Source organism: Sparus aurata, chromosome 15 (assembly GCF_900880675.1).
Source record: "Sparus aurata chromosome 15, fSpaAur1.1, whole genome shotgun sequence".
Taxonomy (NCBI): Eukaryota; Metazoa; Chordata; class Actinopteri; order Spariformes; family Sparidae; genus Sparus; species Sparus aurata.
This window is the reverse complement of record NC_044201.1, coordinates 27,865,663-27,890,527: the sequence shown is the minus strand read 5'-3', so window position 1 is coordinate 27,890,527 and position 24,865 is coordinate 27,865,663. Positions and strand designations below refer to the sequence as shown.

The following is a 24,865-nucleotide window of genomic DNA, read 5'->3' as shown; positions in this document are numbered from 1 at the left end:
ACCAGCCTGCTTCACTTTTGTGTGTGTGTTACGTTCTGTTAATATCTATCAATCTGTTGGATCTTTTTGTCTGTGAAATAAGTTAATTTCATCCATATATGGTGAATATTACATGTTCTTGTTTCTTATTTTATGTTTTAATTTTCCCGGTTTATTCTGATCCTATAAATAGTTGTCTGTATTTCATTATGATGTTCAGGACCGGAGTGAGACTAGAGGAACATCTATGTGCTTCTAATGTGGATCCTTTTATAATCATACAAGACATACAAGACATACTAAATGTTTACATCTACTAATGTTCCATGTAGGCTCTCTCAGTTCTCTGTTGGATATCAGGGGGCACAGCTATGGAAAAGGTATAATCAAATAACAATCCAGTCTACTTCTCTCAACAATAACAAATATAAGCTCAGGAATATTTTATGTTTAATGTTATTGCGGTTTTATGTATGCTTGCTTTTTGATCCTGTGTTTACTTCTGCTTATTTTTGTTGATCACACGACTTCATTATACATCATATCTGTTTGTAATGTGCATTAAGGTGAGATTCCTCATATTCTATAAGCCTCTCCAGGGGTTTTCTATATCTCACCTGCACAATCAGCTTCTTTTCTTTTGAAGTTGCATCCCTGCTGTTTTGTTTTACCGTGCAAAATAAATAAATAATGAAAATATACTATTATGAATCAAAATAGAAAGGCATATATTATAATATTGAGAGTCCTTCTCTGGTATTGGTCATATACAAGATTATTTCCCAACAGAATAGAATAGAATAGAAGCGTTTCATGTAAATCTACCATATTTCTTGTAATTACAAAATTCTGTGATCGTTTGTGCTCTGTGTGACAGTATTATTGACGTATTATAAGAGGTTTTAGCCTGAAATACTCTTTTGTCAAGTTAAATGTTGACAAAATGCTATGAAACGAAATATTGTAGAGAAAATTAAATGAAATAAAAGCAGCAAAATAAATAGAAATAGAAATAACAGTAATATCAGTGGGAAATACATTCAAATAAAATTAAAACATACATTTATTTGTAAAAATAAATAATTTATAAATATAAAACTAAGATTTCTTTGAGCCTTTTCCAAGAAATTGATGTAGTTTTAATCTCAGATCTGGCTAGTTTTCGTAACAGTAAACTACAGTACCCGTCATGCATCTCGGGGCGCGTAATGACGTCACGGACCATCAACAACTCACATGTGGCCTAGCGCCGTTGCTGTGCTGCTGTGCTAGCAACAACTGGGTAATGTGGAGCTGAGTTCCCTCCCGAAACACCCCATTTAATAAATATTACTCGGCTGTACGCGGTTTTTTACACAGCTCCACTTGAGCCAACATGCCTCCGAAGAAACCCGCCCAGCCCGCGGGGAATAAAAAAACTCAAGAGAAGAAGAAAGAGAAGATTATTGAGGTAAAACCTACACGAGTTAGCTTGTCGGTGTTTAGCGTTAGCTGTCAAGCTAATGTACCGTTATCGCACGCGCTGTAGGCTGGGAGCCCAATGCTAACCGGAGCTAACATGAGTGCCAACAAGTTACACTGGCCTCTGGGTACATGTCAACGTTACCCACCTGTCTAGTAGTCACTTTGATTAATTTAGCTTCCTCCTGATAAAAACATGAATCTCTATTAATCCATTTTAAAGCGAGTTGAGCAGCTGTCAGGAAGCTAGCTGCTCACTTTGACAAACGCACTGTGTGAGAGGCGGTCAGAGTGCTAGCAGGGCCGTGCCACCGCTGGAAAAGCTCATAATCCTTCCAGAAATTTCGATTTATGTCCCTAAATGTAGCAGCTAAAACCAGGAGCCGTAACATAACACCCTTTTTAATGTGTTGTATGATTAGTTTGGTTGTTTTTTTATGTATGAGCGGGCATCACGGCGAGACGCGATGGGCCTGCTAACTGGTACTGGTCGGCCCAACTGGACATGAGAGGTACCGGATCTGAGCCTGTGTCCATAACCGGCTAATAGAGAAGAAAAGTTAAACATGTCCAAAGTTCATATAAGTGTTGTTGATATCGATGTTGACTCTACCAACCAGTAAACTTCTGTATCTTTCTGTCAGCAGTCATTACCGGCTTGTTAGCGTTAGCCGCCTTTTGCTGTTGAACATACAGTCACATATTGTACTGCAACGTGTTAATGTGCCAGATGGTTTGTTATCTTTGAGTTAGTCCAAAGAGTTTATCTTCAGGTTATATGACTCATCTGTCCCCTAATGTCAGAGTCACCAGGAAGTGTTTGAGTTAGTGTGATGGCACTTTGTCGATCAACTCTGATCTGTTTGTCTAAACAAAACTTACATGAAAATACTGAAAATAACTCTGTGACTAATGTGTAATCTATTTAGACTCCAATACTAATATTAGAATAACAATACTTTCACTTCTTTCCATACAGCTGCAAATAGAAATGAAAGTCCGAGATGTGCCTGGCTCTAAAATCAGATTTTAGACTGTACTTTTGATACTAACAAATATGCTTATTATATATTGTTTTAAACTTGTGTTACCTAAAAGTATTAGTAGCAACTCTTCTGACAACCTTGACTAAACCTGTTATAACTTATTTATCTGTGCTATAGAGAGACAAAGTCAGGACTCTTCTGGTTGACTGACATGGGACATGATTTCATAACAAATATGTTCAGTGGTAAATTGGGACATACAGTCGTGTTTTTTATCCTGTTTTGAGTTGTGCCATGAATTACACGTATTTCTCAACTTTAAAGATAATTCTTCAACTTTAACAGTCAAATAAGTTACGTTGTCTTACTTAACTCTCACCAAAACCCACCTAATTCCGTATGTTAGCAGTTTAAAAAACTGATTAAATCTCCTTCCTCATGACTGCAGCTGTCAATACGGACAGATTTGTTGTTATTTTCACCTTTTTAAATACTTTTTGGTGACACATTGAGCAAAACAATGTAGTTCACTGAGCGGTTTCATATAAAACTACGTGATATTTTGCTGTCTTTACTACAAACTTAGACTATCTTGCAAAATTATCTTTTTAGTTGACGAACATTGTATTCAAATGGGATAAAAATGTACAAGTCTCACCTCCTGAAATTAGGACCCACGGGGAACACTGGAGGAGTGGGACTTAGCCTCTCTGAAGTCCATTAGAGATAGACAATATACAAAAAACAAATCGTATTGTGATTAGTTAGACAGATATATTTCATTTTCTGTTCAAGGGAATATAACAGTGATGATGTGGTTTTTGTTGGGTCTGTACCAAACAAACCATGTTCCCTTATGTCTGGAGAACATGACTTTAGGATGTCTTTTGTAGCTCTCACAATGTTGTGAATAATATTTACAAATAATAATAATGATAATAATAATAATAATTGTTCAGCCCTCACCTCCATTGTTGTCCAGTAAATATTGAGAATTCATGTGAGCCACACGGTTGCAATGTGTGACATTTTAATCCGTGGCTGAATATAGTTCCATAAAAACACTAACGCGTTGCTACGTAACACCAACGATCCTTCAGTTTTAACAGCCGTCTGTCTCTGAAAACCAAATGTTAACTCAGTGTGCACCAGCAAATTTAGACAGGAGTCTGTCAATAGTTTTGCTAAATTAAAAACAGATTTGGAAACAATTCGTCTTGTATAATCATCTGCAGTGATTCCAGACAAATCCGCCAGGGAAGGAGTTGTCACATCTGATTTATTGCAGCTCTCTCCTCCTAAACAGACTCGGACTATTGCTGAGACCGATTGTTGTTGACCCAGTGGTTGTAGACAGATTAAAGCAATGTAACATAATTAATCTTTCATGCGGTGTGTTTTGCTCCTGTGAGCTTTGTGTTGCTCAAGTCACATTGTGACTTTCCCGGAAATCATTTAATATCCACGATCATGTCCACGTGTTGGTGTTCATATAACCAATGAAAACAGCTGCATTGTGTTTATTTTATGACCCCTATACATTCTGATAACCAGATTAATTGCATGTCACACTCGAGGAGCTGAGTCATCTAAAATCCTGGCCGAATGTGCCGTGAATGTCTGAATTGTGGCGCAGCACTTTTAAAAAGAATTGTGTAAGCAGAAACAAAAGTTTTGTGTCTTTGCGTTGTCGCCCTCATGAAGAAAACTTTCATACCCTCTCATGAAAATGCATAAAAGACGGATGGTTTCTTTGTGTGGTCACTCAGAAATCTGAACTCTTCCCAGCTCATCTCTTGTAGTTTCACAAAATAATTAACATAACTTATTTCATCTTGCAAAACCCAGCAGCTTTTCCAAATACAGTAATTGGTTATGGATTTTTGTTTTGTACAACTTCTCAGAAGACATTATTTGGAAGTTAACTGTGACTGACCATTTTGTTTCTGTTTTTGTTTTCTAGGACAAGACATTTGGCTTGAAGAACAAGAAAGGGGCCAAGCAGCAAAAGTTCATCAAGAACGTCACCCAGCAAGTCAAATATGGACAACAAAGTGCCAAACAGGTTAGAGGGCAGCGCTTGTTCTCCGATGTTTCTCCACCACTGAAATGTTCTTCTTGCCTCTCTTCCTTACAGTCTCTCCTGCTACTTCTTGTCTGATTATACTGCTGTGAAAATTTCACATTTCGAAGAAACTAAAGACAAGAAAAAGACAAATGTTTATTGACGTACCACGAGGTTTTATCCACCTGGCTGTTTGGTGCATATACGGCTCTATCTGCTCGGATATGTACATCTAATTATACAACTTATTTAAACTATTGTGAGCCGATTTAATTGGATCAGACACCTTTGAATATATTTAGATTACTGTCTTTGTGTTTGTAGACTGCCGCGGCTGACACCGGTAAGAAGACCGATAAGAAGAAGGAGTTGGATGAACTCAACGAGCTGTTTAAACCGGTAGTAGCTGCCCAGAAAGTCAGCAAAGGTAACCAGCACGCCGACAGAAGATGAAATGATTATAACTTTTCCAGTCTTTTGTATTTGCTGGTTGTCTTTGTGTGTGTGTTCTTGAACATTGACCAGCGTAAGATAAATAATTGTTCACTCTTCTCTCTTTTCGGCAGGTGTTGACCCAAAGTCGGTGCTGTGTGCGTTCTTCAAGCAGGGCCAGTGTACTAAAGGTGACAAGTGCAAGTTCAGCCACGATTTGTCAATGGAGAGGAAATGTGAGAAGAGGAGCGTCTACGTGGACGAAAGAGATGAAGACCTGGAGAAAGGTCAGTGTGTGGTGAAGGTGACCAGGATATGTTAGAATACAGTACAGTGCTAAGTGGTGTAATCATCTTTAAAATTCTACAGTAATAAATAGAAGTTCACCTTCGTGCAGCTGTTTCTTCTTTCTGTTTATTTAAATTTGAAACCACCTAATGTATTCAGAATTATGTGTGAATGAGGAAGAGATGGTTTTTAAACACCTGAAACTTTAAATTCAGACTCCCTGCAAGCTCCAAGAGTTTCACATCCTGCTGATGAGGCCAAACTCCTCCTCACTAAATGCAGATTCATAGAAGCACAGCTACAGTGTTGAACATATAAACTTAAGTAGAGTGAACTGTTTTAATTGCTGTGTCTGTCATTGGGTTTTATTTGTTTTATAGAAGAGTTTATGTTACTGAACATGTAATGTTCTGTTTAGACACCATGGACAACTGGGATGAAAAGAAGCTGGAGGAGGTCGTCAACAAAAAACACGGAGAGGCCGAGAAGAAGAAAGCCAAAACACAAATTGTAAGTCTACTCGGAGGATGAATAATCAAGACAGGCCAGCGACTGATGGTTGATAAAGAACATTTGTTTTCGAAAAAACTTTGAGGGACGCAAATTAGTTGTTTTCCGGTCTTGACTAAAGAATCTTCAGGCAGAGCAAATAAGTCATTTCCTACACACGTAAATGAGATGAGAGAGGAATGTAGAAGTCAAGAAGATGATGAAGAGACTGGGGGGGAAACCAGATCCAAGGGTAATAAAGTCTACAAGGGCTTCCATGGATTAGGTTTGGGCTGTAGTGTATGTGTGTATTCATCCCCAAACATTTGGACCCATATCACTCAAACTTAAAATTCATCCAGCTAAATACATTCCTAACACAAGATGCTGTCTGTTTTCCCCTGTTTCCTCTCCTCTCTCACTCACATTGTCTTCCCTGTTGTGTCGTGTCTTCCGCAGGTGTGCAGGTACTTCCTGGACGCCATAGAGAATAATAAGTACGGTTGGTTCTGGGTGTGTCCGGGGGGCGCCGACGTCTGTATGTACCGACACGCCCTGCCGCCGGGCTTTGTACTGAAAAAAGACAAGAAGAAGGAGGAGAAGGAGGATGAAATCTCGCTGGAGGAACTGATAGAAAATGAGGTGAGGATGGATGATTTGTGATTTGATAAACGTGTGATGCAGCCAGATCGGATCCTCAGATATTACCTCCACAAAGAGCCAAAGAGGCCTGATGTGAGCCGCTCCTTAAATACTCCATGTGACTGATGTAACCCTGGACGCTGTCTGTACTCTGCTCATCCTGATCATCTCTGTCCCTGCAGCGCGCCGCTCTGGGTGCTGATGTCACTCGGATCACCTTGGAGACTTTCCTGGCTTGGAAGAAGAGGAAAAGGCAGGAGAAGGTTGGAACATCTTCAGTCATTTTCATTAGCATGTTTGTCACGTGTTCCCATGGAAATTACATCTTTCAGGACATGCAGTTCTTGTTGCACGACTAAATCACACTTTTTCTTCACTTTGAAATTAATAGGTGGACAAAGCGAAGGAGGAGATGGAGAAGAAGAAGGCTGACTTCAAGGCTGGAAAAGCACTAGTGAGTCTCTTTTTATGTTTCAGTGTTCACTTTATGATTTGTTGATCATTTTGTCTTGTTTTACTGAAAGCGTTTCTGTAGCAGACATTTCCAGAGTGACAGAGCTATAATGAAATCACATTATCTGTAGGTGAGTGGCCGTGAGGTGTTCGAGTTCCGTCCAGATTTGATCGACGAAGACGACGATGAAGCCGATGACACTCGATACGCCAACGATAATGAGGAGGACGAGGAAGAATATCAGGAAGAGGTAACACAGTCACAGATTTCTGAGACTTTGCTCTCTGTACAGATCTTACCCTCCTCCAGTCAATTTAATTTAGCTTTGTGTGACTTTGTATTGATTTGTGCTCTCGGGTCCTCTCACCTGAAGAAAGATGTCTCAGCACAATAACTGCTGTCAGCGTTTGGTGTCTGATAGCGTTTGCATTGTTGGCACAAAATATCTTCAATATAAAAGTGTGTGATGCAGACTGTGTGTTTCCCGGAGTTATTTTTGTTTTGCTGTGAGGTCACTGTTGTCAGGCAGTTATCTGCAGGCGTGAAAGGTTTACATTTATACATGAAGTGTTGAAATAATCTGAACACAGAGAACAAAGTCTCTTAATTAATGCAAACCAAGTTTAATGCAGCAAGAAACCATTTTTTATTCATCTCAACTTCAACAAAGTGTCGCTTTTTATGCCTTAATTCTGAACATGGTGCCGAACATGGATACTTTTAAAGTTATTACTGAAAAATGTCAGTATCATGAAATCACCATTACTGTATATTCCCAAGAGACTTTCAGTAGATGTTAGAGAAACTGTAGGTTACTCTCCCTGATTCTCTGCGTGTTATTTAACATCGGTCTTGTTACAGACTCCTGTTTTTAAACCTTATTCACAACTTTTATTTCAGATTAATACAACAGAAGTCCAGGATATCGACTTATCCCGATTTGTTCCACAAGAAGTTGACCACGAAGGCATTACCGTAGCAGCCACGGACCGATTCACGTCTCGAAAGAAGACTCAGCCGAAAGTAACAGACGACGGTAAGAAAAATGAGTCATCATCACTTGCCAATCCACTGTTTAAAGAAAAACACTACAGCACAGTGTGAGAACTTTTGATGCACAAATAAACAGAACATTAATAAAACATTCTCTTCACCTCTACAGAGGAGCAGCTGAACGGAGCTTGCGGTGGCGCCGAGGCCAACGGGCTTTCGGGAGCGGAGGGAGGCGGGGAGGACGGAGAGGATGGGGGAGGGGATGAAGACGACGACGAGGAGGAAGCGGAGGAGGTTCCGGTGGACGAGAACCTGTTCACGGGAGAAGATCTTGAGGAGCTCGACGAGGAGCTCAACACACTGGCGCTGGAGGACTGAGGGGGAGCGCGTGAGAGGGAGGGAGCGTGAGGTGGAAGTTAGGACGGACTAAGTGACAAAGGGATGGACTGATGGATGCATGGAGCTAAACAACAAAGAGACCAGATGTTTGAACGATTTTAAATTTCAGAGACTCCGGTAATAAAGCCTGATTATATCATGACATCACTGCCTGTCTCTGCCCCCTCTGTTTCTGTATCACCCCTCTCGCAGCCCACCATGTCCTCGGCTTTCTGTCCATTGGGTGTCCAGATTTCCACAGCAGGGCCAATTAGGGTTAATCAGGGCCAACTCCTCATGAATGTGTCAGAATTTCCATGACAAGAGAACCGGGCAGCGGTTGTTGTGCACTTGTTGCATGACATCGAAACTGCAAATTACTTTTTTTAAATTAGGCTCCAGGTGCTTCTCTACATGATCAGTTAAATATTGAATTTGATTTGCAGAGTGAGACAATGTACATGCTTTAAAAAAATGAAAGCACTATAACTTGTGAGATTGTACTGTGAGATAAGACTTAAATAAATGATCGATGGATGTTTGACAGAGCTGTTAAACTGTACAGGTTACGTGAAAAAATGAACAGGAGTGATTCTGTTGTAAGAAACTGAATCTGTTCATATCTTCATCAGAGCTCATACCAAAATCAAAGCTATAGTTTGAGGATGCACTTTCATCTTTCTGGGTTAAGATTGTTTTTCCTCAGCAGGTCCATATCATTTTATCTGAACTGAATGCCCTGTTGAAAATTCTTGTGTTATGGAAATTTCATGTAACGTTTTGAAGGAAAAGTCCAGTCAAAGCCTCTAAGATGTCAACCCTGTTTCTCAGATCTGATTAGTGCTGTCTTGAAGCACACGAGGGGAACCAAACAGTCCCATTATCAGCCCAGTATTGTAAATAATGTTCTCGAGTTGCCTCCTTAAGAAATAAAAAATACTGTACATCCAGTGTGCCTCTCTTGTTTGATGATAAATGACAACAGGGCGTCACGTGTATTGATAATCTGAAGCTCTGCTCTCATTGTTCAGTTCCCCAGATCTAACTTTACTAATCAGATTCTCTCATGGTGCATTTTTCCACCACGTGGGTAGATCTGTTCATCTATAAACTCTTAGGCTCAGCAGACAATGTCAGAGTAGTAGTAAAGTATAAAATATATTAAAGTCTTGACAAATTGAAGCAAAACATCATCACATAAACTAGCAAACACTCGTACCTACCAAGGGAGGTTTGGTGAGCAGTCGATGTTGCAGAACCAGATCAGATTTTTTAACCTGATCAATGAAATTTTTTTTTATTTAATTTGCGATTTGACAGAATTGTTGTCTGATTAGCATCTGCATCTTCACAATTTGTTTCCCGCGAACAACTAGGTTTTCCATGCGATTCTTTTGCAAATTTGTCTCAATATTAGCACATGAAAGAAATCTGACAGATCAAAGTAAAACAGCAGAATAACTTTGAGAAAACAAATCAGATTCAGGCCAGACGGCGCTCCTTGTATTTGTAACACCGATAACGGTCAACAGTTACTCGTTAGGAAGCTTCAAAAGAAGAGACGAGACAGGAAGAATGGTGTGTTCAACTGATCTTTATTTTTACTGAGACAAAAAAAGTTCACATTTTGAAAAAGGCTTTTGAACTGAGCTCAACATTAAAATATTACAGGGCAGGAAAAAAAAGTAACGATCAGATCTGTTACAACTGTCTCAATCCAGCTTTACAAATCCTGTTTATAAGCTTAACAGGCTCCTGCTCTCTGAAGAAAATGCTGCGAAACACCTGTAAGATATTTTAACTTAAATTCTTCACCAGCAGTACGTTGATGAATCACGATTAACTACTGCTGTAGTTGTACATTGGTTAGTCCATCTGGCACGAGCTAAAAGCAGTCCCAGGGTTAAAAAATAATATACGTGAAGGAAGCGCGACACTGAGCACAGCTACACACACACACTCACATTGTCGTTGTTCACAGACTATAATGATAAAGACTCCATTGTAGTTAGATGCTACCGTGTTATATGAGTGAGTCACAGCAAGGTCACTGGCCAGAGGTAAGGTCAGACAGGTGTTAAAGGTCGTGTCAGAGGTCGGGAGATGGTCTTGATGTCGGTCGGTCTGTCAGGTCAGGTGTCATTGTGTCATGACAACAGTCGCCTAGGGAACAAGAAGCTGCAGTGTTATTCACAGGAAGAGAAACATCACTTGTTGACATCTTGTCAGCCTACGAAGAGCTTTCCTCAAAAATAGCAACAAACGGATTTACAGCAATATGGAAGACTGCAGGCGGACATGTCAAGCCAGGACACGCTCTCGCACACAGTCTACACAGGTAAACCATCTCTGCTATTCTAGATTGTGTATTAAGGAATAACACACATCTATTATCCTGCCTCATGTTTTATAGCATATCTATGTGACACAAATAGAAAATGCACAATTATTGTGAGTGTGTTCAGATCATGTTTCAAAAGGATTTGGTTACACTTTCTTTTTACAGCTCCACAATTTTCATGGTAAGCAGGTGGAAATTACCAAGTTACATATTTGAAATGATCGTCACAATACTGCAGAAACTAGCTGGATATTAAAGCTGCAACAATTCACTTCAATTTACTGACCTGCTAAGGAGAAGAAAAAATTAGTTGGATAAAAACACTGGGATGATCAGCAGGAGTATGGAACTGCCACAAGGGGGAGACAAACGTTTCATACACAGGCTTTATGCAGAAACCATTCGGCTGTTTCCTGGAAATGCATTAAAGAAATTACCAGCTGTTTATTAACTGCTTGTTGTAAAACAGCAGAAGACAAGTATTAAATCACACCAGGGTAAATTTCAATAAATATAAATGAAATATGCAAATTCAAATATGTCACTTGGTAACCACCACCAACTTACCATGACATTTGCAGCCCTGTAAAATGAAGTGTTAGCTCACATTTCATATGCTACATTAAACTTGGTTGACTGTTTTGTTAACGGTCGTTACCAGGTCGACCTGAAGCATATTTTCCTACTCAGCAATGTGCCTTTTCTGCTGTGTGTACTGTATTCATAGTATACAGTATATAATACAATGTGACCAAAATATTTTGGTACCCTATTGTCCAGTTATTAACACTGGTGTTCCCTGCAGCAGATATTTGGTACTTACCGGTCATTTCTGTCACGTGGTCCTAGTAGGTCCGGAGACGTTTGTGAGATTCCTCTCTGGGAGGATCAGCCAGCATCACCTTCATCTTCACTCCGTTGACGACCCGACCGTGGAGAACCGCCATGGCCTCATCTGCACACTGAGAGAGAGCGAGAGAGAGACAGAGCGAGAGAGTTTAACACACGAGGATTGAAAGGGAAAATATATGATTTGGTTTTAAATGCAAAGGTTTAGAGTCACCTGTTTTTCTGCATACTTCATATAACCGACCTTCCTCCCAGGAACCAAATGGACCTCAATAAGGGAACCAAAGCGACTACAGAGAGACAGACAAAGACAATGTTTAGTTGTAATCAGGAACATTTTAATGAAGCTGATTGTCAGGATCATCATTCACACAGCAACATTACATGAAAGCTTAGAGCTGTTGTTAACTGAACCTCTGACCTTCTGGTAAATGGACCGTTTTTCACTGTATGCTCATTGCTTGATGCATTTTGTGACATTCATGGAACAATGTATATTTACAATTTTATAATTAAGAAGAATTATGAATCAACGCATGGGACGTTTACCAGAAAACATCCTCCAGCACATCTGGGGGCAGCGGAGAGGGGCTAAACACAACAAACAAGCGCTCCTTTGCTTTGCTGTCGGGCGGAGCGAGCTTCTTCAGCGGGGGCAGGTTGACGTCCGTCTGAATTCGGGACATCGGGGCGATTGAGGAGAAGCCCTGGTGGATACCAACAAACACACCCAGGATCAGTGACTCAGCTAAAACATTTGAAATCATCTGCCCCTAACCGATCACATGTTGCATTATCATTATGAATATCAGCTGCCAGGTTACGCGAGTGCAATTATGTGTAATTTGCTAAATGTATTAGATAGATTATTTCATCAATTGTTACAGGTGCTAGAGGAGGCCTGGAGGCATAATTACCCAGGAGTGTAATTAACCTTGAGTTGGTATTTAGAAGAAGAGTAGTTATGATGATTCATCATCTCTCTAATGTGAGACCGGAGCAAGAAAACTGTAAATCTAAAGAAACAGAACTCCCAAACATTACATTTTGTGGCAGTTTTCTAGATGAAGATTAGTTGATCATAATTCTGATATTCCGCTGAAATATAATTCATTTTGGGAGGAAAACAGTGGCACAGTAACGAGATAGAGGGGAGAGTGAGCTGACACTCTTAAATCAGGCACTGACTTAATTTACTCACAGCAGGTTTCATTACTTGGCTGGTGGAGGGTCCGTTCCACACTGCAGACATCATCTGAGCTGCAACAAACTGCATCGCCATCCGACCTGCAGGACTACACACAGAAACACACGGCCAGTTTCAAGCTGATCTTCAAAGCTTTATATACCATTAAGTTGTTGCTGTGAGACAGTCCATCACACTTCTAATTAAAATGACTCTGTGTAGATTATTTTTTGGTTAGTTTAAACCTTGTAGGGTACTTTCATTTAGTATGTGTACACACAATAGTAAATAAGAAATCAAGAGAGAGTGACATTTGTGTGACCACACCTTGATAAGCATCCTGCCCAGGCTGCTTTTCAACATTGCTTTGTTAATCACAATGTTTCATGAAAGGTAATCCTCTAAGTCTCAATTATGTGGCGCCAACAACTTTTACTGCTCCAGACTATGTGTTTCTCTGTTGACTACACAAAGACTTCCTGATCCTTTTTGTCATTGTCGGGGCTTCACACGGGGAAAACAACTACCCGGTCACTGTGGCCCACAGGGGGTAATTGTCACATTCAACCGTGAATATTTAACAATTAGAACATGACCCAGAAGACTTCTAGAGAAGGTTACTATTAATTACCAGTGGTATTTTGGTCCCAGTTTTTTTAATTAATGTATGTATATATTAACTTTAAAGGGCATTTCTGCTGTGTGACCCTTCTGAAGTTTTTATGGGCTTTATGTATTAAGTATATACTGTACAGTCGTGTGTGTGTGTACCTGCTGCGGTCTTCCCCGTCATCAACAAAATTGACTCCCAGTCTGTTGCCAGGTGGGTATTCAAAGCCATTCAGCTTTTCTTTGGCATAAAGTGCTGATCCAAGATTACTGTAGCGAATCAGAGCATGACCTGAAGGCACAAGACAGAACAGGATGAGTCTCAAGCTGAATACTTCAAGTTTAAAGTCCGGAATGATCAGTTGCAACACACTGACATAAATTACAAACTACAGTTAGAACTACTTCATTTTGGTTTTTCTTGTGCTTATGTTAAAATCAAAACTGGCACTTTGGTCTCGTCACAGATGGAAAACAACATGTCATTGAAACAATCTCCTCGCCTTTAATGTAGGATATCAAAATTAGGCTGGCACTCTGGATGAGTGAAGCGATACTTTGTGATTAATCACTCACCTTTACTCATTCCATAAGCATCTCTCTGCAGCTCGCAGTACTCCATGCCAGGAATGAGGTCAAACAGAGCAAAAATCTGTTCCTGGGTAAGTGCAGCTCGTGTTGACACCATCAGACACCGCGTGAAGTCGCCTGAGCGGTAGTCCATTGTCTGGTAGTTTCCAGGGTCTGCTGTGGAGGGAAGAGGGACACCAGGGTCAATAACAGAGAGGACTGAAGCTTTCCATCAGAGAGCTTCAAGAAGAGACCGTTTCCAGTTTAATCAAGTGTTTGCATGTCGCTGAAAAAGAAAAGTCCTAATAGAGACTGTGAACATCCCCATTCTCCTTTCCAATCTAACCAGTTGTCTCTTGACCATTTATACACAAACATTTCCTTTATGAACTTCCTGCTCAAAACTAACAAATGCAGATTTAAGTGCACAACTGATTTGAATATCAAGTAAGCAGGCTGACACACATCTATTCTGATAACAATATACCACCTTCTTCCTTTTCGGACATGTCTCCTCTGAAGCGCTCACCTCTCTGTCTTCTGTCTTTGCTCGACATTCCTTCTCAATGACTGAGAAGGAATGTCAATGAGCTTGTTCTCAGTAACAGTAAATGGCTTACCAATCGTGTCTTAAGCCACTTATCTTTAATAAAAAGTGTGATATGCATTAATCATATCTACGTTTACTTGCTAGCTGTCGTCTTCCCTGCCTTTGCTGGTGCATTGCTGTGTTTCTTGGCACGCTACTGCCACCTGTAGATCATTGGAATAACATGAAACTCCCCTGAAAACAGGGACCCCATTTCCTAAAAAGATTGATCCATGGCCTACTAAAGTTAAACAACTCCAGATTACATTTAAGACTAGCTATTGTTATTTGTTCTGAACAGTCCTACAACACATCAAAGGTTTGACGTTAAATACTGATTTGACTTAAATGCTGGGGCTCAATCGTGGGCTTGAAAATAGGACTTCCTATCCCGATACAGGTGATTTAAATTTTTCATTTAATTCCAAGGCGATACAAAGGTACATATCAGGATAAAGAACATTTTCCATAAATTCAAAGATTCTATAATATAGATTGAATGAACACACAGAGGGGCATTTTTCCAGATATAAAAGAAATACTAAATTAAGAAGTCAAACAACTGCGTACCCATAGGGAGAGCGTACTGGTTCATCACGTCATTATTACCACCACCACCGCCACCCCCGCCACCACCGCCGCCGCCCATGTAATCAACTCTGGCTCCTCCCCCGGCGTAGTCTTCTGTCGACGAAGCCTTGGTGCGAGGTTCAGCCAGGATGGCCCTGTAAGCTAATAACACCAGCAAAATCATCATCATCATCATCATCATCATCAATGGGACAGCTCTGAGTCAGTACATTTTCTTGCAGCAGTATAAGAACATTGGACACTCACTTACCTTTGTCACAGTTTTCTATAGCGATGGCGGCTTGAGAGGGTTTGTAATATCGCACGTAGCCCAGTCCTTTACTTTCCCCTGTGGTCTTATTCTTGATGATCACACAATATTCAATATCTCCGTACTCCTGATGGAGTCAGAAAGAGGCAACAGACAGAAATGACAGGATTTGTATTTTTCTTTCTAAACTGGTTATTTGTGCATTTAATGTTACTTACAACGATTAAATTAATTGCCAACTGTTGATGATATTTAATTAGTAAGTTTGAGCGACTTTCGAGTCAGAAAAAGTAAAGAAAAAAATAAAAACTCTTTGATTCAGGAATCTTAAATGTGAATAGCTTCTGGTTTCCTTCCTCTTCTATGACAATAAACTGAAAATCTTTGGCTTGGAGAAAACATGACATTTGAGGGTGTTAGATTGGGCTTTGCAAACTCTGATAGACATTTTTCATCATTACTACAAATCGATTAGTTGGGGTAGTAATTGACAGATTAATGGATGATGCCAATTGCTATGGCTGTTACTTGCAGCCCTAGTGTAATTACTTTGAATGTCTCTTTAAGGTCATCCTCTGTGAAGGTTTTGGGGATCATCACAAAGATCCTGGTCAGCTCCTCGTCCTCAACGTCTCTGTGTCTTGTTGAAGATCGTGACTGGGCAATAAACACCTACACAACCAAGAAGAGAACGGGAAAAGGGTTACAAGTGCAGCCTAACAAAACAAACAAGATACCCAGAAATAACAGATTTTAAAAACGTCTTTTTCAATTAAAAGACTTATACATCACTGTCACACAAAGCTGAATCCCTGTCAGTTAGTTACACTTTCAATGGCACTTCCTGAAAGAGTCAGTTCACCTACGTTTTCTCCCTTTCTCCTAGTAGTTTCTATCTATGCAAATAGATTCAACGTATTTGCTTCTATCGTGGGGTCCACTCCAATACAAGGAAGTTAAAAAACAGGAATAGTTTAACAGAGATTGCTCTAAGCTACTCTCCCCACCGTGGCATCCTGCTATCTCTTAGTAATCCACATTCCTTAAGGTTTCCTCAGTAGGGCGTAGCTTGAGAGGAAAGTGCAACAGTCTTGACAACTGAGACAAAGTTTCTAGAAAGACAGGTTGTTGATGAGTTCTTCCAAGTGCGCCAAATCAAAATTATTTTCACGAACCGACCCTTAAAATACTGGCATCGCTGTTCCTACAGGGTACCTAACGTTAACGCCCCTTATGTAGCATGCTAGCAAGCTAACTCCTGAGCAGACCTCCCATCTTTTTTGATTTTGCTGTTTAACTTAAACTTTAGAGATACTGACAGTTAGGTAATCAAACCTGTAAGTTAGTGTTACCTTAATGGGTTTGGTCCCGTCAATCAGCACTTTGCCGTGCATTTCCTCCATGGCCAAACAGGCCTGAGAAGACTTGGCGAACTTCACATAGCAGATACCTTTTGACTCTTTTGTCTGCTTGTCTTTGACCACCCAAACCCCCTGAATGTCTCCGAACACAGAGAAACTCTCCCGGAGTTCATCTTCGGTTATGGACCGACTGGTAACCGCGAAAAGCCGACTGTTTGGAGGGTCGTCGAGGTTTTCTATCGCTTGTTTAGAAGGATACTCCTCCATCTTTGTTTCCTGCTCAACAGAGTGCTGCCGCAAAGCCGTTGGTACTGCCGTTGGTACTGCAGTTGGTGCTGCCTTCAAGTGCTCGTCGGAACTTCCTCCTTCGACTTGGAACTTCGGGAATCGCAACTAAAAAGAGGTAAGACGCCGAGATCCAAAGGTGGCTACTTGTCGTGAAAAAAATGTTTGTACATCATTTGTTTATATCTTTTCATGTTTTGACCATGAGTGTTTTATGACTTCATGCGATCTTGGCACAAATTAGTCACTTGACACGTTAATTATGTTAATTCTTACAGTTGTGAATCTATCAGTATTGATGTAGTCGACCGCAAAGATAGTGACCTTTGCTGCCACCTGCTGTACAGGAGGTGTAACAACACCCTGTGACATTACAAAAGGATGCTGCAGAGAGCTTTTGTAACTCACCAGCTGTGCAGGATGAAGTCACATCCTTTACTTAAGAGAAAAAACAACGTCACATTGTAAAAATGCTCCATTACAAGTAAAGAATTTGTTTACTTATGTAAAAGTCTGTACGTTTAATCAGAAAGAAATGTATCCTCCTGAAAGTATTAAATTGTCTTTGTTGAAATGACCCCTGTGACAGATATAGTATTAGATATAATGAGTTCGATAACTATTACTCATGCATTAATACATAAACGTCCATATCATTATGGATTTATCTACTGACCCAAAGTGACACCCTCACAACATTTTCCTTTTGGTATAACATTTAGAATTGTTTCATATTAAAATGAATTAAAACAATTAAAAGAAAAAGCAAATCCTCACATTTGAGAAGATTGCTGTGTTTGCATTTAAAAAGGTGGGCCTAAAGGATTTAAACAATTATCGAAGTAGTTGCTTGTTAATCGATTAATTGACTAATCATATCAGCTGTACTTGGACATGTTCTAATGTTTTGCGTGCTAAAATCTTAAATCTGTAAAGACGGAATTCATAAAACACAAAAATATTGTGGAGTAAAAAGTCTGATATTTATATTGTGGATTAGTAGGAGAAGAAAATACAATCAAGAAATTGTATATAAAATTTGTACTTGAGTAAATGTACTCAGTTACCATCCACCACTGTAATTCATGTTAAGATACTTTCAACATTTGTCAATTAAATGTATGAATTTGTTTGGTGGTATCATGAATTAGTTATGGGCTATCATGTTACTAAACCACAGAGCATATAACACACACATAAGCCTGTCAGCTGATGTTTTGGCGTCAGAGGCATGTGACGCTTTTGTCGGGTTGGGGTGAGGGTCTCAGGAATGATCTATAATTGTGCCACCATATGCTCTGTGTGTGTGTGTGTGTGTGTGTGTGTGTGTGTGTGTGTGTGTGTGTGTGTGTGTGGGGGGGGGGGGGGGGGGGGGGGGGGGGGGGGGTGTATGGCTTTGTGTAATAACACCTGCTGAGTGATCTTCTTGAGAACAAATGTTTAACCTCGATTCCAAAATGTAAATAAAGACAGAATTAAAACATTTGCAAACAGGCTGTGTTTACAGACGACAGTTTTACGAAGTGTTCCTGAACACATGTCCTTTATTCAATCACGTGTGCCCGTATCTTCATACCCAATCATAAAACTATCACCTGCTCACCTGTGAAATGTTCCAAACAGGTGCTTTTGGAACATTTCACAACTCGTTTGAACCATGTTGTTAGCATCAGATTCAGAATAAGCACATATTTGCAATAATCAATGAAGTTGATGAGGTACAACTCTAAATGTTGTCTTTGGACTGTTTTTTCAATTGAGCATATGTGGAAAAAAGATAAGCAAATAACCACGTGTGTTTTATTTTTGTGTTACACAGCATCGCAACTTTTTTGGAGTCTAGGTTGAAGATTAAATTGGAGTTGTTAAAGAGCTATAAGTATGTTTCTCACAGTGTTAGCCTTTTCGCTGTGTACCTAATACGTTGTAAAAACCTGTGTTGATCTTTTGAATTTTCCCGTTTGTAGTCTAGCACAGACAGAAATATTTGAGTTATTGCGTAGAGGAGATAAGTCTGACCAAGTCACCTCAACTGAACTCTGACCCAGAATGAAAACATATGGAGCACTGTACTCTGAGGGTTGTTACTCATTAACTAAACTCTCACCCTTTAGGTTGAGGACACTGTGAAAAAACACCTGAACCATTTGTTAACACATGCCTATGTTTACTTTTATTAATTATATCATTTGTCTTTATTCAATAACTTGCATAGGTCTTCTATCATGCAGGTGTAATTTGTGGTGATTTATGTATAAACTTTTACTTCATCTTTGTAATAGAGAATAGATCAAATTTGGACTTGTCTTCCTCTTTTTAAAAGGTTTGTTACACAGAAGATTGGAAGTTTTCTGATGATTTTATGTGAAATATGAATGAATTATTGTCTGGACTTATCCTATTAATTTATTCTTTTTTTTTTAATTCAACCACAACTGGAATAGCTTGAATGCCCAGCTTGAATGACATGTATGTCCATACTTTTTTGTATTAAATAAGGCCACAAATATTAAGCTTTGTTGAGTTTTTCCTTTGTTTCCAGAGTCTTGGAACTGGAATATGATGGATAAACTAAATGTACTGTATATCTAAAATCATAAAATACTCTAATTTGTCAGTTTCAACAGTAAAGAAACGCACATTTTAAAGTCCTTATATAGCCTATGCGCTCCTGCAGGTGCCTCTGTCGTCACAATGGAAGTCGGAGAATGCGACATGACGTGGGAACAGTACCAATCCACACTTTTCGCTTCCTTCACTGGACCCTTCTTCCATCCCTAACGGAACCGTCGACCACAGCGACATTACATCTCCACTTTTATTCATTAGAGTTTATTTGAGTTCGTTTCCCCAAAAAACGGCCACTTTCTACATGAAACGAAGCACATAAAATCGGGTAAGGAAGCGCCTTGATGTAAAAAAAAAAAAAAGGGACGCGGCCGGATTGAAGTCACCACGTCAGGATTCAGAGGATAGCGCCCGCCCTGCACGTGATTGGATGATGACGTCAAAAGCCGGTGCCTCTAAAGTAGAGTGACCTTCTTTGCGACCGACAGAAACCGTTCACCGGCAGAGCGAAGCAGCCTACACCGGCACCGGAGTGATTTTATCCCCGCTCATTTGAACCAAAAGGTAAGTTTATATGCATCTTATTGATGGGATGGATGAAATAAAGACTGGCTTTGTGGCTTTATGGGTCAAAAATGATGCTGAAACAGAAGGAAGGAGATGCTGGGCGGCTGAGACCCAACGGAAGATTCTAGTAGCCGCCATGTTGGTGAATTGCCCGGCTGCTCTCTTTACGTGCATTAACGCGCTCATCAACGTAGCCCGTTATTTAAGAGTAATGCGGTGTGTTTTTGTAGGATTGTATAATTGTTGGACAGTTGATTTTATAAGATCATCATACGGCCCTTTTGTCTGCTTGATTCAACTGTTTAGGCTTATATCTTTGAGTCGAGTGCGAGCTTTCCTACGCCGACATTGAAGCATCCTTGACAACCTGGATGGGGTGACACATCTCCGGCTAACCTTACTAGCAGGCTAGCCAGACAAAGCTAACCTAGCTCAGTGAGCTTTGTCATTTCAGTTAGAAAATGTTAAAAAAAAACATTTTTAAAAAACACATCAGCGTCTGCGAACAGAAGCCGCTTTCAGTTTCTAGAGGCAGTGCTGTGTGTCCTTGATGCCTCCCTAGAAGGATGTGTAGCCCGCCATATTAAATGGCTGTGTTGGCTGTGACATAATAGCTAACTTAACCTTCCTCTTAACTTCAGATGGTATATACGTATAAAGATCTATATTCTATAAGACACAGAGTGAGTTACATGTTATTATATAACTCCAGATCCACCTGCTGCAGTCGTTTAATTCATGCAGAGCGGCTGTTAGCTAATAGTAAATGTGATAAGAAGTCATTGTTTGATAGTTAAGCTAATAAAGATATGAGTGTTGTAAATCGCTTGTATATACAAGCTTTGCCGAGCTGTAGGTGTCACATTTGGCTGTCTGACTGTGTCAGTCGGGCTGCTGCGGGTAACACGACCGAGGTCATGTCAGGACAAGCCGCACCGGCTTCGCTAAAATCTGCAGCGTACCCCTTAAACTGGTGCCTGGTGATATTACAGCTGTGTTTTAAATCAAAACAAAAGTATTTTATTTATTGTTAAAAGTGACGGTGGTCAAGCTAATTAGTTATTGTGTTATTCGCGCGTTGTAAAGGCTTCCTGGTTGGTATTACGAGGAAGGTAGGACACATGTTGGCACCTGTCTCACTTCTGCCACACTGGCATGTACCCCACCTTTAGCTAAGTACATTAATGTTAGCTCGTTTAAACTCACTGGCTCTCCTCTTCAGCAGCGACATATTAAGGCTGTTACCTCATTGCGGGATACCTTTAAGATAAACCGCATTTACTGGACAAGCCTGGCAGCTCTTCTGGTGAAGTAACCCGAGCTGAGGCTGGCTGAGCTCTAAAGAATGAGACGCTGATAACTGTGATATAACGGGAGCGAGTGAAGGCTAAGCTAGTGTGTTTTTTTTAAGGGTGGTTTCCTGCGAAGGTATGTCGCTGGGTTTCCTTGAAATGACCTCGGCAGGCTGCCAGTGCTCAGGGAAATGTTACGACTTGCCTGAATGCAATATAACGAAACCGGTGCAGATAAAGTTGTCTCCTTACACGACCTTCACAAGATGGCGTCGGTCAGAGCAAAGCTGAGAATGAGCTTCCTGTCATAACTGTGGTCTATTAAAAGAAGATGGGCAGTTTTACTAGGATCTAAACACACATTCCAGTATAGATAGGATAATTACAATTAGCTGACCTCTTTTCTTTCTGTTCTCTTTTCCTCTCTCTTCCTTTTTCTTCAGTTGACTATGGGAGACATTGCCAAAGGAAAGAAGGCCTTCGTTCAGAAGTGTGCGCAGTGCCACACAGTAGAGCAGGGCGGCAAGCACAAGGTGGGCCCCAACCTGTGGGGTCTGTTCGGACGCAAGACCGGGCAGGCGGAGGGCTACTCATACACTGACGCCAACAAGAGTAAAGGTCAGTTCACTAGTGGTTGAATGAGAAAGCAAAGAGGGGGAGCGTCATTGTTTGCAGTTGGCATCTAGATATATATAAGATGTTCTGTGTGATAATGGAATATAACTATAATATCTAATGAAAAGCCACATGAAATATGAAGTTGAAATTGAAGGTTACTGTCCAAGTCGACATCTTCAGATGTTTTACCAAAAGAGCCGAACAGAGAAACTGTTTGCCATCTGAGCTAAATCCTTCATTAATTATTAAAAGTTGTGTTTCTGTCGATAATCATTTCCGCATAAGTAACCTTAGTGGTTTATAGAAAAGACGTAAAGGAATGCCTCTTATCGTTTTTTTTTTTTTTTTGATTGATTAAATAATTTATCCTGCTTTCATCATCATGTAATCATTTAATTTTTTCGCTCCCCAGGTATTGTGTGGGGTGACGCCACCTTGATGGAGTACCTGGAGAACCCCAAGAAGTACATTCCTGGCACCAAAATGATCTTCGCTGGCATCAAGAAGAAGGGAGAGCGCACGGATCTCGTTGCATACCTGAAATCAGCGACATCATGAAGACGCTGTCATACAGATCAGAATATTTAATGTCATTTTATTGTTTTCTTCTTTCTGTTGTTTATTTTTAGGCTTGCACTTGCTTAACATGGTTTTATGTTTAGTCATTTGTACATAAGATTAATATATATTGTCGACGGTTAGAAAAGTGGCACATCTTGTGAGCTAGTGAGCTCACAGCAAGTGTCACTTCCTATTTTTAATGTCAGGGTACGAGCAATAGTTCAAGTGGCTTAACATAAAACCACAGTCCTTTTTTTTTTTTAGTTTTTGTCAATCTGACTGAGAAGAACAACAAGGAAATCACATCATTTGAAATGTATAAAATGATAGGTTACCTGACCTGTCATTCATTCTGTTTTCCATGACAACACTTGTCCTGTACTTTCTGCTTGGAGAGCCGCCCGACATCAACCTCATTTGTGAAACTTTGTCTGAAAAACATCTAAAATCAGTTACATCAAAGCGATAAGGGTTGTAGATCTTGGGACTTTTGGTGGTTAACTGTTGCTGATTATCAATATACTGCCAGCTTTCATGACAGCTGGAGTTTCTAACCTTACAAAAAGTGACAGCGTTATTAACCTGCACGCCCTATTACATACCCCTGTGATTAGAAACTCCTACTTTGCGTGAATGCGCCTCAGATGTAACACACTAAATATTTTGTCCTAAAACTCCCTGAGAGAACCTGTAGTTTCACGGTTTAATGCCGAACACAGCCTGATCTGTACGGTTACTGAAGCAGCCCCTCTGAGCTCCCGTTTTTAACCCCTGCTGTCATTAAGACTCTACGAGTTTTTTAAACATTGTGCAAAGTGTGACTCACTCTTCTCTGCCTCTTTACAGCTAAGAATTGTGGGGTTTGAGTGCATTTTAATGCTTTAAACCATCACCATGCTGAGATCCCTACAGTGTGAAATCAGCTGTAATTCAATCACCATGCCTAACAATGTTGTGGAGCTACTGTATTATATAAAAACCCATGGAAGGCACCACCTGGAGGGAAGAAAGACTTTGTTATTTACCTGGTTTCACAGGCCTGAAAGAGTGTCGTTTTAACTTATTTTACCACAATCTTAGACTGATTCTATACAATTGTTTGATGGGGCTGCTTGCTCTTGGTGCACATGAATAATAATATTATAATGTGGTAGCTATGTTGTGTAGTTGTGGGCAGGAAGGATGATGGATTGATTAAAAGAAAACGTCCAGAAATATAAACCCGACTGGTGGTCTCTTCATTTCAAGCTCTTAATTTTTTTGTCTCCAAGTAATACTGCTTATTAAGCTATTGTCTAGTGACAGGTGAATTAAATCCTTCAGAATAATGATACTAAATGATGAATAATCTTTCACTTGGTGGGTTGTTACATGAGCTACCAGAATATTAATAAAACTGGTAAAAAAGAATGGAATGGAATAAAAAGAATGAAATTATTTAATATGCTCCATTTTATTTGATTTAACCATGATCTTTACTAAAACCATTTTCTTCAGAGAAAACCTGATTCTCTGATTATCATTTTTGCAGCTGTATTGAACTTTAACTGCTATACATTAAAGGGAAAATGATTCTAAACACTGAATAGTCCTTTCTAAAGTCATTTACTGAAAGGACTAGTTCTTCCATAATTGAGAATTCAGTCATCATCTACTCACCCTCATGCTGATGAACAGTCAGGTGAAGTTTCATGAAATGGCGCCATAGAACTCATACAGTGTAATCCAAGTCTGAAGACCCTAATTGATTTGAAAACAAGTTATTTACACCCTGTTCAATGCTGGAATCTTCAATTTAGCTGCTCATGGTTAAAATAATGTCTTTCCAATCAATATGGGAACACTTATTCCGGAGATTGGGAGTGCTAGTGGTGAGCTGAATGAAGCCAGTTTGTGTTTTTTGTTGTTGTTTTATTTGTAGTTAAAAAAAAACAAAAAAAACATCTACTTCAGTTTAGGAGAATGCTGCAACGCTGTTTTGTGAACTACCAAACTTTATCAGGCTTTACAACGGCTTGAAAGTGAGGAGATAATGGCTTGATTTTCATTTCTCTGTGAACTCATCATTTAAAATGTCATTCAAGAAGTCCTTCATTGTTTTCTCTTTGGATCCAACCAGAGCAACTTCAATCTGGCCGGTCCTGATTCTTGCATTGTGAGTGTGTGTGTGTGTGTGTTTTGAGTGTAATGATGCGAATGTAATCCTCTAATAATAAAAAGTAAGCTCATTAAGATACAGTTTCAAAAGGAAAAACAATTTAGACACTTAATTGTTTCCTGTTTAGAAGGCGTGGATCAGATTAGATTTTACATCAGCACATAAAAATGTCATCTTCCACCCTTCCGTCCTCTGTTAATGCACATTATGACTTCTGGCTGAGGTGGACTCCCTCTGTGACAGCCACGTCTGCTCATATACAGTGTAATGTTATATAATCCTCCACTGCTCATGAGATCTTTC

The 24,865-nt window shown here is 39.9% G+C and overlaps 3 protein-coding genes across 7 annotated transcripts in view; 2 read left to right on the top strand and 1 right to left on the bottom strand.

The window, feature by feature from the left end:
• Positions 1-16,826, bottom strand: part of rbm45 (RNA binding motif protein 45) — a 39,273-nt gene extending 22,447 nt beyond the window's left edge. The window contains exons 1-12 of one of the 5 annotated variants that reach the window (XR_003986915.1): positions 16,505-16,826; positions 15,702-15,824; positions 15,153-15,279; positions 14,882-15,043; positions 13,729-13,899; positions 13,315-13,444; positions 12,559-12,652; positions 11,907-12,064; positions 11,572-11,647; positions 11,332-11,470; positions 6,409-6,576; positions 6,127-6,273 (exon numbers count right to left, since the gene is read on the bottom strand). Coding sequence is in view for 2 of the 5 variants with exons in the window: in XM_030441714.1 (XP_030297574.1) it covers positions 11,354-11,470; positions 11,572-11,647; positions 11,907-12,064; positions 12,559-12,652; positions 13,315-13,444; positions 13,729-13,899; positions 14,882-15,043; positions 15,153-15,279; positions 15,702-15,824; positions 16,505-16,780 (1,434 nt within the window). In the remaining 3 variants the exon portion in view is untranslated. Of the gene's footprint in view, positions 1-5,764; positions 6,274-6,408; positions 6,577-9,743; positions 10,331-10,794; positions 10,922-11,331; positions 11,471-11,571; positions 11,648-11,906; positions 12,065-12,558; positions 12,653-13,314; positions 13,445-13,728; positions 13,900-14,881; positions 15,044-15,152; positions 15,280-15,701; positions 15,825-16,504 lie in introns of those variants that run through there. The other 4 variants (XR_003986914.1, XR_003986916.1, XM_030441714.1 and 1 more) reach the window with 4 other exon arrangements.
• Positions 1,201-9,117, top strand: zc3h15 (zinc finger CCCH-type containing 15). The gene is made up of 11 exons (XM_030441716.1): positions 1,201-1,429; positions 4,390-4,491; positions 4,816-4,918; positions 5,058-5,210; positions 5,630-5,721; positions 6,160-6,342; positions 6,525-6,605; positions 6,734-6,796; positions 6,927-7,046; positions 7,697-7,832; positions 7,959-9,117. Exons 1-11 carry the CDS (start codon positions 1,355-1,357, stop codon positions 8,165-8,167), a joined length of 1,317 nt encoding a protein of 438 aa, XP_030297576.1. The 5' UTR covers positions 1,201-1,354; the 3' UTR covers positions 8,168-9,117.
• A 2,949-nt stretch (positions 16,827-19,775) lies between the features above and the next one.
• cycsb (cytochrome c, somatic b) lies at positions 19,776-23,625 on the top strand. The gene is made up of 3 exons (XM_030442515.1): positions 19,776-19,930; positions 21,669-21,843; positions 22,256-23,625. The coding sequence occupies exons 2-3, from the start codon at positions 21,675-21,677 to the stop codon at positions 22,399-22,401; spliced, it is 315 nt and encodes a 104-aa protein (XP_030298375.1). The 5' UTR covers positions 19,776-19,930; positions 21,669-21,674; the 3' UTR covers positions 22,402-23,625.
• The last annotated feature ends 1,240 nt before the right edge of the window (positions 23,626-24,865 follow it).

What these genes read in the sequence shown, in the direction of transcription:
- zc3h15 (XM_030441716.1), top strand. Translation starts at nt 1,355, where the DNA reads ATGCCTCCGAAGAAACCCGCCCAGCCCGCGGGGAATAAAAAAACTCAA. An exon ending in GACAACAAAGTGCCAAACAG is followed by an intron (nt 4,492 to 4,815) that starts GTTAGAGGGCAG and finishes TTGTGTTTGTAG; the next exon opens with ACTGCCGCGGCTGACACCGG. An exon ending in TGCCCAGAAAGTCAGCAAAG is followed by an intron (nt 4,919 to 5,057) that starts GTAACCAGCACG and finishes TCTTTTCGGCAG; the next exon opens with GTGTTGACCCAAAGTCGGTG.
- cycsb (XM_030442515.1), top strand. Translation starts at nt 21,675, where the DNA reads ATGGGAGACATTGCCAAAGGAAAGAAGGCCTTCGTTCAGAAGTGTGCG. An exon ending in TGACGCCAACAAGAGTAAAG is followed by an intron (nt 21,844 to 22,255) that starts GTCAGTTCACTA and finishes TTCGCTCCCCAG; the next exon opens with GTATTGTGTGGGGTGACGCC.